The sequence below is a fragment of the Ambystoma mexicanum genome, chromosome 2p, assembly GCF_040938575.1.
Source record: "Ambystoma mexicanum isolate Mex_15411 chromosome 2p, UKY_AmexF1_1, whole genome shotgun sequence".
Lineage (NCBI taxonomy): Eukaryota > Metazoa > Chordata > Amphibia > Caudata > Ambystomatidae > Ambystoma > Ambystoma mexicanum.
In genome coordinates this window covers 1,438,071,763-1,438,087,987 of record NC_090923.1, presented here as the reverse complement: position 1 = coordinate 1,438,087,987, position 16,225 = coordinate 1,438,071,763, and the positions used below count along the sequence as shown (strand labels likewise).

Below are 16,225 nucleotides of genomic sequence, written 5' to 3'. Positions count from 1 at the left end.
CGAGTGCTTGAGGGAAAGTGGGAACAAGCCAGTGGCAAAGGAATGGTTACAGAAATTGGACAAGGCAGGAGCAAGAGTGGAGATGTTGTCCTTGATGTTTCTGGACGAGCAGGGAAGCACTTGTTTTGAAGAGACTTTCATAAAGCGGAAGCCTTTAGAAACCTCATCTGGTGCTATGGACGAGAAGGAGGAAAGTATAGGGGAATATAGAGAGGGACCAAGGGAGGCTTGAGAGCAGGTGGGGGAGAAGGGAGGGGATAGAGGAGACTGAGGACAATATGTCCTGGGTTTTGCTGGTGAAATGGTAGGCCAGTGCAGTACAGAGGGCCTGGGAAGGATGAGGAGAGATGGATACTGCTGTGGGACTGGCGAGTTCCTTACAGATTTTGAAAAGTTCAGCCGTGTTGTTGCTGGCCCCGGAGATGCAGGCTTAGATATGGGTCCTCTTCTTGGAGCGGATGGAGAGACGCTAGTGCCTTTGGAGAAAGCGGCGGACCAGTTTGTAAGTGGATGTGTTTGATGCCCACCAATTCCGTTCGGCAACTCTGCAGATGCATTTCAGAGCAGCTAGATCGGAGTCATACCAGCTGCTGCATTTGGAGGCAGGCTTCATACGGATCCTCATGACAGGGGCAAGGGTATCAATTTAACAATTTAACTTTACACATAAAACGATTCCAGTTAGACAAAATAATTAATATCAATCCACATCAAATGCAATATTAACAAATATAAAATGACATCACATATGTCTCATTATACACATTTCTTAACAACTTCCGTCATCTTGATCTTTTTATAACTTCAGCTGAATGCGAGCAATTGCACCCTGTGTTTTCTGTTTACAGAATGTGCTACTACTGGATACCATGAAATAAATTGTACATTTTAGTGTAACTGAGCAAATGAACCTTTGGCTGTTTAAGCATTCATTTTGCTGATTTGTTTGGTACCAGATGCCACACCAAGGCAGCGAGGCGGAGGGCATGCGAGTACGAGTATTGAGAAGCCCCTGCACAGTGTTCAAGGTCCTCATTATGAGTGTGATGATAATGGTCAAAAGCTGTTTTTTTAACATCACTTTCTAAAATGCCCCCTAAACGTGGGTGGGGATGTCATCTAATGTTTACCACGTGGGATTCCTTGAAAGTATTGCGTGGGGCAAATTACACGTATCTACCCCATGAAGACTTTCAAGGTACCCCATGCTGTAAATACCCCATGCAATCCAAAATCCTCAACCGGTGGTTTGAAACAAGTGGGATATCAAGTACCCCATGGCCTCACAGCTATCACGATACTCAAAATGAGGCCTCAAGTATTAGTAATAGCTGGTCATTAAATGAGGCAATTAAATTCTGGTACACTGTTACAGTGTGTGCTTTGTGGAAAGGGATCTTGGATTGCGGGACCACCACCCAATGGGGTTTTGTGTACATCAGCGCCAGTATTGTGCGCTAAGGATCATTTATAAGTGGTATTGTTGGGTTCCGTGTGATTATGTCGCCTGGAAAAAGTCGCCAGGTAGGCGACTTTTTTTTTCCTGACCCCTAAAATATTTTCCCCAAATATTCTAGGAGGGGTATCATTTTATAAAATAAACGTCAGTCCAGGAATATTTGGGGAAAGTGTTTGATTTTACCGAGGGTGCATTTTTTTAGGAAATGTCGCCCCTGGCGGCCATTTCCCAGGCGACTTGTCATGGTGTGGAGGCGCTGGAACCCAAGAAATGGGCAGAAGGAAGGATGGTTTTCGTGTTTCGTGTCCTTGGTGGTGATCTTCATGTTCTTGTTTCCCATGCGCAGATATTTACCCGCTATGGCAAGTGCTACACCTTTAACTCTGGGCTGCCCGGCTACGAGCTACTCACCACACTGAAAGGAGGCACCGGCAATGGTCTGGAGCTCATGCTGGACATTCAGCAGGATGAGTACCTACCCATCTGGGGCGAGACAGGTAAGTGACTTGATTGTCATGCCAGCATTTCTGACTTCATAGTGCTTCTATCATTTGCCTTTAGCATTTGCGCCGCCAAAACCTCAGCTTTCCTTCCCCTACCTTCCCATCAACCCCATCCATGCGGTCCCCACTCCATCACCTACATGTTCCTTCACTAGACTCCCCTAGAGCATTATACCCTTAAGGACCTACTCCATCACATCAGCTTTCCTTCCCCTACCTTCCCATTAACCCCATCCACGAAGTCCCTGCTCCATCACCTACATGTTCCTTCACTAGACACCTCTAGAGCCTACTGCATCACCTCAGCTTTCCTTCCACTACCTTCCCATCAACCCCATCCACGAAGTCCCTGCTCCATCACCTACATGTCCCTTCATTAGACACCCCTAGAGCCTACTCCATCACCTCAGCTTTCCTTCCCCTACCTTCCCATAAACCCCATCCACGAAGTCCCTGCTCCATCACCTACATGTTCCTTCACTAGACACCCCTAGAGCCTACTCCATCACCTCAGCTTTCCTTCCCCTACCTTCCCATAAACCCCATCCACAAGGTCCCCGCTCCATCACCTACATGTTCCTTCACTAGACTCCCCTTGAACCCTATACTCTTAGGGACCTACTACATCACCTCAACGTTCCTTCGCCTACCCATCCATGAGGTCCCCACTCCAACGCCTACATGTTCCTTCACTAGATTCCCCTAGAGCACTATACCCTTAGGGACCTACTACATCACCTCAACTTACATTCCCCTACCTACCCATCAACCCCATCCACTAGATCCCTGCTCCATCACCTACATGTTCCTTCACTAGACTCCCCTAGAGCACTATACCCTTAGGGACCTACTACATCACCTCAACTTACCTTCCCCTACCTTCCTATCAACCCCATCCACTACATCCCAGTTCCATCACCTACATGTTCCTTCACTAGACTCCCCTAGAGCACTATACCGTTCGGGCCCTACTACATCACCTCAGCTTTCCTTTCTCGTACTCCCCTTCTCCATTACCCACATTTTCTCCCTGAAGCTTCTCTTTCAAATGATCCTTTCGCAGCACGCATTCATCACCTTAATATCCCATCACTCGCCTTCCTATCCATAATAGCTCTTCATAACATTTGACCATCACTCAGACCTCCCTTCTAACCCCTTTCACGCCACACCTTTGTGTCTCTTCTCCAACGCCCCGCTCTTCTACACAAGGTATTGTTAATCAGTGTGTATCTTTCACTCTGTTACCCTTGTCCATAATGCTCGTCTTTGTGTTGCCACTGACTCACTCTTCACTGCCATTAGCTGATCTTCATCATCGTTCTTAGGTCCAGAACATCTGCTTCCTCGTCAGTCTATCAATCGTCATCGGGCTGCTGTTCGTCATCAGTCTTCTCTTAATTATGAGTGTCAGGCTCCCCATCACCGTTCATTCGTTGTCGTCTTTACCCCACTATATCTCCTCGGTCACTCCTTCATCACCAATACCCCACTAATCACTGTCACTCTGTTCTTGGAGACTTATCATCAGCTGCCTCTTCATCACAAGGCTCTATGTCTTCCTCATACATTGGTTCCTCATAGGCCTTAGCACTTAGTGAAGTACTCACCCTCACCATGTCCTGTTCATCAAGCAGACACTTCACATCTTCATTAAATCCCATGGTGATCTTTTCAATGGTGCTGCGTCGTCTTCATCGCTCACCTCCTGTTGTCACCAGTCCCGGATGTCCACGCTGCTCTTCAGCTTCATTCACACCATTGTGTGTTTTTTCAAGATCATCTTCCTCACCCTGTCCATTACCCTGTTCAGTGACCACACTAACTATGGACACATATGTCAACACGTACAACCCACCGATAAGGCGGCGGCCACCTGTGACTCTTTTCCCACACCACAATCTTTACTGCACTGTGCCTCTACGTGGATAGCTCTTCCACATGTTGTCTCAACAACCTATTCACACTGTAATGTGACTCTGCTTTGACCCTTTTATCCTTTTCATTCTTCCCCACCATCGTCTGCTTTTCCATCCAAAAAAGAATAATGATGACTTGCTCTTGGCCTTTTAATTTGAGAATCTATCACACCACACTACCCGTGTAACATTCCACCTGCTCCCATACTCTCGGTTGAATCCACCAAACGTCACACCCTTTTACATATGGTCCAAAGTTAAGGGAGCCAGCAATGACTTCGCCACTTTATTTTATCCGCTTATCGACCCACCAAATGCATGCATCCCCCTTTTATCAGTGGGGAGTTTTTGTTTTTTATTAAAACTTTACTTTATTTGCTCTACATCTTCATGGGCACTCTTCATCTTTCTCGCCCTCTGTCATTGCTAATGAGGTCAGAGTTCCATAACCCACCAAATCTCTTTGTAAAAGCTCACACTGTTTCCCCGCAGCATCTCAATGCATTCTGTCGACCTTGTCACTCTCTAAGTAGTCTTTATCATTAATGCTCTCCACCTGTACCTTCTTTGGAGGATGACATCACAATACGCATTGGTGTTGCATCTCAAACCTCTAGGCAGTGTGTTGTTTCCCTTGAACCATTGGCTACCACTACCCGAAACCAACTCTAAGGGCATCCTTCTCTTGTGCATGCATATCCTCAAATACATCAAACGCAGCATTCCTAGTATAATTGCCCGCAAACTGAATGTTGGATCAATATTTCACTTACAGTGTAGCAAATTTCAGGGCCTTCGGTCAAATTCCAAGTCGCCCCATGATATCTATGGGCAATCTCTGCCACCGCCCTTAAGGCCAATCAGCAATTCCCATCAATGATGCGCACATGGAAGAACCAGGGTATGCTCGTCCTTTTTGCATAGACTTGCATAATAGCCTGGCACTTAAGGGGTTAAGCACATGCCCTCATTGAAGTCTGTTTATTCGGATTACAAAAATCCATCAGACAACACATAATAAATAAACAATACATCAGATCATAAAATCAAGAGATAAAAACAATGCATGTCACATATCAGGGTAAGATCAGGGTTGAATCCCTGTCACATACTCACAGTAGAAATATAAAACACGTCAATACGCTTAGAAATAGAAGGAAACACAATGTGTACACCGCACGTTGCTGCATATTTATCTCATGGCATGGCTTAGTTTGGTTTCTAACTCTCCACACCAGCAATTGCCATCACCCGAATGTGATGCGCCCGACCACTTACATGTTATAGCTTTTAAGTGAAAGGCGTTCAACTGGGCCCTGGTCAAAAGAATTTGGTGATAGGTGTTTGGGACCACAGTAAAGTACCCTGCTAAGCCCCCAGAAGGGTACAGCGGGAGATTCATCCTAACAGAGGCATTTCGCGTATTTGCCTTCTCCCAGACAGTATCCGAGGCAAACCGAAATGTTATTTTAAGAAGCTGGATGGGCAGGCTTGCAATCCTTTCTGGATTGTCATACTCGCGAGCCAGCCCCATGGAACCAACACCCTTTTAATGGAGACTAACCAACCTAATGTGTAAGAGTTCCCCAGACTCAAAAGATTCTTGAGTAGTAGTCTGGTTAGCGTTCCCGCTTCATTGGTCCACATAAATCGCCACCTCATGATCAACCCTAATGTTAGTACGTCCATGAGGAAGGGTAAGCCAGTTTCCAAGTGTAGTGGGTATGTTGCGGTAATTGGAGGAACAACAAGGTGGGGAGCATGAAAATAATGTCCTCCCTTCTGTAGTGTCTCCAGATTCCCGCATCCTCATGGCTCACGCCCATAGGCCACAGTACCAAGAACCTTACCCCTATAGATGGCCAACATATAGCCAACAGGGAACTGCCTCAAGGCCTATGGGAATCTGAACAAGTCCCCAATCGCTTGGTTCATTCTCGGCCTTCGTTTGGCAATATTGGTATTCCAGGTAAGGCGTTGGTTGAAACTAATCCCAAGTTAAGCAAAACCCTGAAAGACCTGAAGCCTATGGCATTCAATGATATATCGACCCCCTCTGATTTCCGAGTGTTATTAACAAAACGCATCACAATACATTTCCCTGCACTTGTCATCATACCTCGTTCCGCATGTAGCTACTATATGTATCGACCAATGCTTGCAGATATTTGGGGGCTCTAGCTAGTAGGGCTACATGGTCCGCATAACTTAGAAGGGGCAGCCATCTTCCTCCACATTGCGGGGCAAGAGACAGAGATATTCTATATAGTCCCTGCAGTTCATAACCAATAGAAATGGACTAATCATCACTTTTTACCCGATACAAGTACTTGTAAGGGTATTGAGGAAAAGGTCGCCATGGGGCGACATTTCACCAAATTTGCACTCCCTACAAAATGAAGCACTTTCCCTAAATATTCTGGGACCAGAGGTCATAATAGCAAATAATACCAGTCCTGAAATATGTTGGGGAAGGTTTTTAGGTGTGCAGGAAAGCACTGGGCGACTTTTCCCCAGGTGAGATTATCACATAGGAAACCCCTGTAAGGGGCCCGGGCATGGTCACTGCAACTTCTGCCACCATTCCTTCCTCCACTTACACTCCGCACGTGTACCCCGAGTAAAGGTTTACCCCTTGGGATACTGGCAATATCTCTGCCTTTCCTTTGGTGAAAGGGGTTCTACATCTATTGCGAGGCACGTCTTCGGACCCTCGTTCCACAATGACGGTGAAGTCCAGCAAGCACACATTCCCGAGAACACCTCCTCTTGAAAGAATGGGCAATGATGAAGTGTCCCCAGATTCTGAATTCCAGAAGAAGCCTGGGAACCCCTGCTGTGGCACCTAGCCCTGTGACTCGCCGAGTCACACGGTGTATATAATGATGGTCCCAAATGGATGACTGTCCAGTAGGAATATTCTGATTCATAATCATTCTGTCTGCCACAGTCAGCAGATGCACAGTGCAACCCAAAAGATGACGTTCATAGATGTATGGTATTGAAAACATTTGTATTGTTCTTATTCGTTTATCATTGTAACATGCACCTCTAATGAGTGACAGTATTATATCTTGCGATGCATGGTCAACTATGTAGAAAGGTCTCCAGACCTTCACATGATATGATATGATAGGTTATTTATAACGCGCTTAATACCTAGAGGTTTCTAAGCGCGGACCCGGGGAATGTACCTGTGTTGATTCATGTCGTCATGCTTCCAAGGCGAGCACGTTGCCCCTGTGCTATCCTCCTGGGACACGCATTGAAATTCTACGCATTCATCCCATTTCTGAAGGCAGCCCTTTTCCTCTCCTGATGCAATTTAAAATATATGGTCACAGTGATAAATTGTGGCAGTGCAGGAATATTCGAAAGATCTACACACATTCATAGGCCGTTGACTTGGACCGCGATCACCTCATAGGGACCTAAACGGTAGCCATCTGGTGTTTTGAGCAAACACGGTTTAATATCCAGAGGCACAACCGAAGCGACCAGGTCCAGGTTGGCTCTGCCTCTCAGCATATCACAAACTCACCCACGCATCGTCAATAAACTAACCAGGCGGGAACATGTCTCAACCCATAGACACAACCTACATCGGCTGCCTATACAGGAACGCATTGACTTTAACATCATCACCCTGGTCGACAAATGTGTGAATGGAGCCGCCCCAGAGTATCTGAAATCACTACTCCCACATTACCAGCCTTCAAGTACGCTGCGATCCTCAAATAGGAAACAGATCACATGCCAAAAATGCAAGCGTGCTAATGGCCTGGGAAGGTCTTTCCCGGTCAAATCAGCAAAACTTTGGAACTCACTCCCCACCACTGTGTCAAGGAAACCGGATATTCAAATAAGCCCACCTTCCCCTCTGCACTTAGTTCCCTTGTCTCGTCTCCTTAATATCTTAGTCTCATCGTGTTTACGTGCTCCTCGCGCCCTCATGCCCGCGGCCTTTTGGCAGGCTATAAATAAATAAAATGCTTTCATTCTGGTGTCACAAGAGTGCCTTACACTTTAGAGCTGATATGATTTCCTTGTGCGATCAGCACTAAATTGCTTCTGACATCTCATCATTTGACCAACGTAATAACCATCACCGTCCAAAGTCATGCAATTCCTACTCCCCACGATAGGGTGCACGCTATCGTGCCTGCATATTCCTCCTAGCTACTCAAAGCGTGTGCAGTTATGGCAGTTTCCGAAGCTGATCTAATACGCTGTTGCTATTGCTGATTTATGAATGTATCACCCTGGAGGAACCCTACCCAACTTTGATTGTAGAAACATGTCCCACTATACTTTCTACCACAGCACGCCCGGATCCAGTCTAAGCTTCGCTATCTTCTTCGGAAGGATGCTCGCCTTCAGCAGTCACCCTGTATGGGCTGATAATCTGCTCAGTCTTGGCGGCAAACACACGGTGTAACCCAAGTCCGCTGACAGATCCCTAAGGGTCCCGAGCCTCCAGCCAGGCATTCGCTGTTGCTGGCCTAGGCTTTGGGAATTCTCTTCTTGGTCCATCCTTGCTCCAGTTTCGCCAGGCACTGAAGGCATTCCTAATTTTCACATTTCTGGCTTGCCCCCAATAGGCCATCATTTGAAACCTTTCCTTGAGAACCATTCCCACCGATGTGAGTGAAGTTAGCATGTCTTGGACACGGTGAACAGCCATATTGTTTTCGTATTAATCTGTTTATTCTGCTGTTTTTATTGTTAACGCTTTTAAATGTATCTGCCTTTTTCAAATTTAGAAAGCACTCCGGGTGCCATTTGTGTCCAGTTTCGAACTTTGTTAAATATGAAATATTCAGAATGAAACGAGAAGACTTCTCCTGCAGCTGCTGTTATTTGACTTCTAGTTAATGGGGCTAGGTCCTTATAGCCTTGGACCGCACAGATGTTACAGGCGCTTGACATAGACAGCAGAGCTTTCTCTCCAGCCGTGAGAGAACAGTTGTCATTGGTTCAAGTAGGAACATGCTACCAATGCCCGTATGTTGTACCTTTCTCCCTCTCCCTTTTTCCCTCTCTTCCACTCCCCCCTATGTCTTTCTCTACAGTTTTCTTGTATGTTCCCTCTGTAACCTGTTGTTTTTGTCCTGCGCATGCTCAGAGGAAACCTCATTCGAAGCTGGGATCAAGGTTCAGATCCATAGCCAGAGCGAGCCTCCGTTCATTGACCAGCTGGGCTTCGGCGTGGCCCCCGGATTCCAAACCTTTGTGTCCTGTCAACAGCAGGAAGTATCCATGCCTGAAGTGTACAGCACCCTCCTGGGGGAGGCGGGTGGGAACTCTCACACCACGGCCATCCACAGGCGGGACATTCTTATGTTTTAAACGGGAAGCTATCAAAGAGCAGTGGGCGAGGGAGGAGGCTGGGAGGGAGGCATGGGGGTGGCAAAGGACTTATCATGGGGCACCAATAAATAGGAATTCACTTCTCTTCAGATGGTAGAGGGGGTGGGAGGGAATCTAATGGGAAACCGAAGTAGGGCAACTAAACACTGACCCTCTCCCCTAGCTCGACCTCTGTCAAAGAGATGTCAAGACTTCCTTAGACTAGCATGCATCCCCCTTGCAGCAGCCTCCCTAGCAGACGTTCCCCTTGCAGCATCCTCACCAGCATGCATCCCCCTTGCAGCAGCCTCAGTAGCATACATTCCCCCTGAAGCATCCTCACTAGCATGCATACCACTTGCAGCAGCCTCCCTAGCAGACGTTCCCCTTGCAGCATCCTCACCAGCATGCATACCACTTGCAGCAGCCTCAGTAGCATACATTCCCCCTGAAGCATCCTCACTAGCATGCATACCCCTTGCAGCAGCCTCAGTAGCATACATTCCCCCTGCAGCATCCTCACTAGTATGCATACTACTTGCAGAAGCATCACTAGCATACATTCCCCTGCAGCAGCTTCCCAAGCATACATACCCCCTGAGGCAGCCTCCCCAGCATGCATATCACCTGCAGTAGCCTCAGTAGAATACATACCACCTGAGGCAGCATCCCGAGCATACATACCGCTTGCAGCAGCCTCAGTAGCATACCTACCTGTGTAGCAGCCTCCTGAGCATACATACCACTTGCAGCAGCCTCAATAACAGGCTGGGAGGATAGCTCAGGGGCAACGCAACACAGGTTTCAAATCCCAAATCCGTGCTTAGAAACTGGTCTCCGGTATTAAGAGTGTTATAAAAGAGCAATTATACGTACCTAGCATGCATACCCCCCATCAGCAGTCTCCTTCGCATTCATTACTGCTGCAACAGTCCCCTTGCCATGCATACCCCTTATACACACTGCAGCAGCCTCCCTAGCATACATACCCCCTGCATCAAACTCCTAAGCATGCGTACCACTTGCAGGTTCCTCACTAGCATCCATGGCTATGCAGTAGCCTCCTTAGCATGCATACCAAATGAGGTAGCTTCTCTAGCAATCATAGCCTCAGCAGTAGCCATCCTAGCACACATGCTCAAGCAGCAACCTCCCTGGCATACCTGGGTAGCAGACACCCTAGCATACACACCCCTGCAGCAGTCTCCTTAGCATACATACCGCCTGAAGCAGTTTCCCTAGCATACATTACTGCTACAGCAGTCCCCTTAGCATGCATACCCCCTGCAGCCTCCCTGGCATACATACCCCCTGCAGCAAACTCCTTAGCATGCGTACCCCTTGTAGGTCCGTCGCTAGCATATATGGATATGAGTAGCCTCCTCAGCACACACGCCCAATGAGGTAGCTTGCCTAGCAATCATAGCCCCAACAGTAGCCTCCCTAGTAGCCTCCCTAGCATGCATACCCCCTGCAGAAGTCTCCTTGGCATACATTCCCGTGGCAGAATCCTCAGCATGCATACCCTCACATCCAGGACCTTGTCAAGAAGGACCACTTCCAACTCCACCTCCTCAAGGGAATCCATCCTTTCTTTCCTCACTTTCCCTCAGAAGCTCCATGTCTCAAGAGCTCTGGTGCTCTCTATGCTAGACTTCTTCCTTAATCTACCCTCTTCCTCTCTACGACCTGCCCAGCTAATCCAGAATAGTGCTGTGAGACTTATTCTTGTCCTCAAGTCCAGGGACTGCATCTCTCCAGCCCTAAAAACTCTCCACTGGCTCCCGTTTGCTGCAAGGATCAAATTCCAATCCCTCTGCATCAACCACAAGGATGTCTGGGGCCTGGGACCACGCTATCTACAACTGGCTTTTACTAAATACTCACCTTCCAGATCTTTACATTCCTCCGGCACTAACTCTCTGCGTGTCAAGCGCTTCGCTAAACAGTGAGCCGGTGGCCGATCTCGTCGGCAGGCTCCCGCCTATGGAACAGCCTCCTCCTTCCTCTTCATCTTGAGCTGGACCTCCTCAAATTCCGGAAGCTCCTCAAGCCTTTCCTCTTCACCTCCTCCTTCCCCCTCTACAACCTTTGATAATCCCCACAGTCGCTGAGATTGGTGACCAGGGCCCTTATGTGTCCACCTGGGTCGTGGCCTCCCACCCCCAATCACCATCAGCCTCCGTCCCCTCCCAGCGCTTGCCTTGGCACCCAATGGCTACTGCTATCACAGGCCTGCACTTATTTATTGGCATCTGACCACTCTTTCCAAGTGATCTCTGCCAGTCACTTAACAGCTGCAACTTACTCCTTAGGACTTCCCTCCATGGTAATCCTAGCACTCACCCCCGCACCACATCCCTTTCTCTCTCTCTGCACTTGCATGCTCTTAATGCTCACAAGGCCTAGTAGGATCGGGTCTCCCTTTGATTGTTACATTTTCCTTTCATTCCCATCTTCCCTCCCCATTGCCCTGTGCGCGCTTTGAACCTCAAATTTCTTGATGTATAAGCGCCTTACAAATGCACAATAAATAAAAATAAATGTCACTTGCAGGCTCCTCCCTAGCATATATACCTGTGCAGAAGCTTTCCTAGCAAACATAGAACCAGAAGTAGCCTTCCTAGCATGCGTAACCGGGCATCAATCTCCCTAATTAACATACCTCCGGCAGAAGCCACTCTATTATACATAGCCCCTGCAAAAACCATCCAAGCATACATAACCCCTAAAGCAGCCTCCCAAGCAAACATGCCCCCGTGGCACACTCCTTAGCATGCATACATCTAATCGGGGAATGTTGATCTGAGAGGCATGTTTCTGTGATGAAGAGTACGTCTATCTGGTCTTCGGGGAGAAGGTAATAAATGTCCAAGGAGTGCTTTCTGGGTTGGTTTGACTGCTTGGGCCAGTGTTGTTGGGTTGTTCAAAGTTGCTTTCATTAGTTTCCCTGTGCTCCATGATAAGGCTTTCTGAATCAGAGAGGCTTAGGAGTTACTGGGGTCTGTCGCATCTCTTAGTTCCGGCTGCGTGGTTATGGTGGATAGTGCACAGTGTCTAGTGATGAATGGAGTAACAGGCATTGTTTCTCGCGGGTCGCGTTGGTTGGATGGCTGTTGGGGTAAACGCATTTGAGAATGTAGTTAGGTCGTAGTTCAGTCTTGTTTCTCGGATCACTGTTAGGTCATAGCAATCTGAATATCAATTATTCGTGATCCCCCTAAAGTAATATCCCCTCTAGCAATCCCCTGAACATACATAGCCCCTGCAGCAGACTCCCTAGTTAACGTGCCTCCACTCTAGTACACAGACCCCCTGCAGGAACTACCCTAGAACGCATACATATCCCCTACAGTATCCTCCATAGCGTACCTACACACTGCAGTAGCCTCCCTATCATGCATACCCCCTAATGCAGTCTCCCTCCTAGCATCCAAAACCCATACAGTCTCCTCCCTAGCATATATACCCAGAGAGTAGCCTCCCTAGCAAACATAGCCCTGGCCGTAGCCTCGCTATAATGCATACCCCCTGGATCAGCCGGTCTAGCATACATACCCGGGCAGCGGCCTCCATACCATATAAACCTTCTGCAGCAATCCCACTAACATTCACACCCCCTGCAGCAGACTCCCTAGCATTAATACCCGCTGAAGCAACCCTCCTAGCATACCTACACCCTGCAGCAACCACACCAACACTTTTAGAAGTCGGCAGGAAGGGACTGGCGGCGCGTCGGGCCATGTTGGAGTTGAGCATTAGCATAGATTTAGGAAAGAGGTGGCATGCATCTACAGCACTAGCTCATGATGCCAAGTCAGCGTTTGGCATGCAGTAGGGAACATGACCTCTCTCAATGTGGGTGCATGCTTGGGATTTCCTGCTTATTTTGAAGGATAATCCAGACTTGGAACCTTTGCTTCTGTGCCGATAGGGACATAGCACCAGAGCCACACTTGCTGAGGACGCCCAACAAGGCTGAAACACGCGTCTAGGGTTGCTGGTGGTTCTCTTGTTCAGAGGACAGTTGCTTGGCATTTCGGTGCTGGACTGCCATTGTGGTTGGGACCAGGCTGAGCTGCGTATTCCTATCTTTGAAAGCTGAAACCGTTTGCGGTCCTTCTGCCGCACCCACTACAGGCCGGCATACGGAAGGCTGGAAACATAAGGCCGCCTCTCCTATGTAGGCCTGTAGGACGGTGGGCCTAGAAGGAGCTGGAAGAGTGGAGCCGGCAGCCGCCAAAGCTCATCAGGTAAGTGGGTGGGAGGACAAGGTGCGGGTGGGTGACATGGGGTCGAAAGGGATCAGGAGCTGGCTGCAAAAAAAAAGGCCCAACTTGCAGGTGAGAGCTTTCTGGCAAAAAAAATCTGTAAGTTCGGACTTTCATTTGCGGTCTACAGATATAGAGATGCTAAAACATGGCTGTGAATCCTCCTGAGTAAAAACCATCCCAGAGAACAGGTCATTCGGTCGTGTTTGTTCATATTAGAGAGGTTCCCACCATTTTGGCAAAAAAGGTGGACGTCTTTAAGGAAACCTATAGCCAGATCTTGACCTCTTCTCTCACTTGGGTGTATTTTCCCGCTGCTGCTGTAAGAGGCTGAAGTGTGGCGGCGAGCATTGGTGGGTGGAGCCATGCATCCTTACACAATGCTGTGACATGGAAAACTGCACCTGCAGGGACATGTTGTGTGTATACTCAGAGTTTACTTTTCATCAAAGATTGGACAGCTTTCAGGATGACAAGGGTGAAGGCAATCTTCCTATGACATGACTGTCACATAAGTGCACAAGACCACTCCCACATGGATAACTCTCTATGCGCTGTGATGGACTCAGGTGGAAGCCAGTGCTCTAGATGACCTTAGAGTGTAATTGCAAATACAGCTGTTTTCAGCGCATTTGAACAGCCAATGTCTACCAGATATCAACCACTCGGTGAAAACACCAATTGGCGAGGCTAAAATGTGTTACCTTTGTCACCGGTTGCATCTTTGCACTATAGACGGGGCCCGGCGCGGGAGGAGAGTGCAGTCTCATGGCACTCGTCCCCACTCAAATTACGGTTGACAATGGTAGAGGGAGGGGGGAGGCAGATGGCCCAGAGTAGCTCAGCGGCAATAAAGACTGCTTCCCTGCACTCCCCATGGGCTTCCTGCTTCAACGTGCCTGCCAGTGTTCTTTCAAAGCAGTCTTCTGAGAGATGCTGGCTTAACTGCAGCAGTAAATGGGCTACTGCGGAGACAAAAACGTCTTAACCAGGTCTGCCTTCAGCTACTTGATTTATAAGCAGGATGCAGGCCCTTCAATGACATCCAGTTACAAACAAGCATTGGCCAAGCAAAGAGTGTTGGCATGTTTATAGATATTAGATTGGCATTAGTCAGGCAATGCTATTATAAGCACAGGCACACCCTTTTTTGGCATCTGCTACCACTAAAGGCTAGTTAGCACCATGTCGACGGTGCATGGCAAATGGCTTGCTCGTGCCTACAGAAAAGCCCAAACGGTTGCCATTGACATTGCCTGTTTCTCCTGCTGCCCACATAGTGCTGTGACGGGAGCAGGAGGAAAAGCTCTGCACTGCACATGAGCAGGTGACTTTGGTATGCAGCGTAAGCGCAACACATTACTGTGTACTATATACAATGTGTGCCGCGTTAATACCTATCGGATTAGCCTTGGCACAGGACCTCTTTTCAGAAGCACGAGGGTTGCCCACAGAAGGGACCTGAGTGTGCCACGTGCTGTGGGGTGCTTCTAGAAGGGCACCAACTGTGACCTTCTGCACAATGACATCTTCCCAAGTAATGAGGGCAACTGTCTAAACCTAATTTCCAGTGATAGAAGTGTGCCAGAAAGGTAGTGGAACTGTGACTCTGGCAGAGGGCAGAGTAGGAAGGGAGGGAGCAACGCAACACACTGTTAAGTATAAATTAAATCTGATAACATTATTGCAAAGATTCTTGAAAAATTATAAGAAAAAGATCCCAAATCTACATAAAAATGATTGAATTTCCTGAAAATATTCCTAGATGGACAATAACAGCATGTATGCTTGGAAGGAATGTCTTTGCCTCCCTCTATCAATATAGTCTAGACATACATTTAAATGTCTAGATCCACGCTGTGATGTAAAGGAGAATGCCACCCTCCTGTACCTTGGCCTACCAGAAATCCTGCGCCTAATTGTGCTCCTCCTGTGATGGAGGAGATGAGAGGAGAGTTGATAAAAAGAGAGATGGGGTGGGGGCAAGAAATGAGATAGAGTGTTGCATCACTGACCCCTCAAGGTGTCAGAAAGGCCAGAAGCTGCATGGACGCATGTGGCGGTTGATTTCTTCTGACCATTTTGACGTGGAAAATATTGGATGGTGGTGATGGATGAATTCTCTCTTTCCCTCTTGTGCAGATGATTTCATCCAGGGCTGCTAGCACCATCATCCCTAAACTAGACACCATCTTCTCAGCATGGGGCACTGCTGAACTACTAAAATCAGACAATGGGCCACCGTTTAGCAGCCTACAGTTTGCCCGATTCATGAGTCACATGGGCATACAGCATAGGGCGATCACACCGCTATGGCCGCAGGCCAATGGACTGTTTGAGAAATTCATGCGGAGCCTCAAGAAAGTACTTCAACACAATGAGCTGAGTCCGATGTTGTGGAACCAAGCAGTATGCAACATGCTCAGGGACTACAGAAACTCGCTGCATGGTACAACAGGAAAGTGTCCCTCAGAGCTTGAGTTCCAGAGGAAAGTAAAGCGAGACTCCCCCACAGAGAAGAGTTTAGGGAAAATGACCTCATGACACTGCAGATTGAGGATGCGGTCAAGAAACAGGAGATGAAAAGATATGCACGAGAAAGAGAAGGCAAGGACTTCAACACTTCGAACAGGCGACAAGGTTCTCGTGTGTCGGAGACAAGAGAGGAAGCAGAGTCAAAATGTGATCCCACGCATTTAGTCATCACGCAGATAAAGGTATCTA

At 47.9% G+C, this 16,225-nt stretch overlaps 1 protein-coding gene across 1 annotated transcript in view; it reads left to right on the top strand.

Annotated features, from left to right (window-relative positions):
* Window positions 1–16,225, top strand: part of ASIC3 (acid sensing ion channel subunit 3) — a 463,599-nt gene that overhangs the window by 283,362 nt on the left and 164,012 nt on the right. The window contains exons 2-3 of the mRNA XM_069645979.1: window positions 1,806–1,956; window positions 9,007–9,134. Coding sequence (XP_069502080.1) covers window positions 1,806–1,956; window positions 9,007–9,134 — 279 coding nt within the window. The remainder of the gene's footprint in view (window positions 1–1,805; window positions 1,957–9,006; window positions 9,135–16,225) is intronic.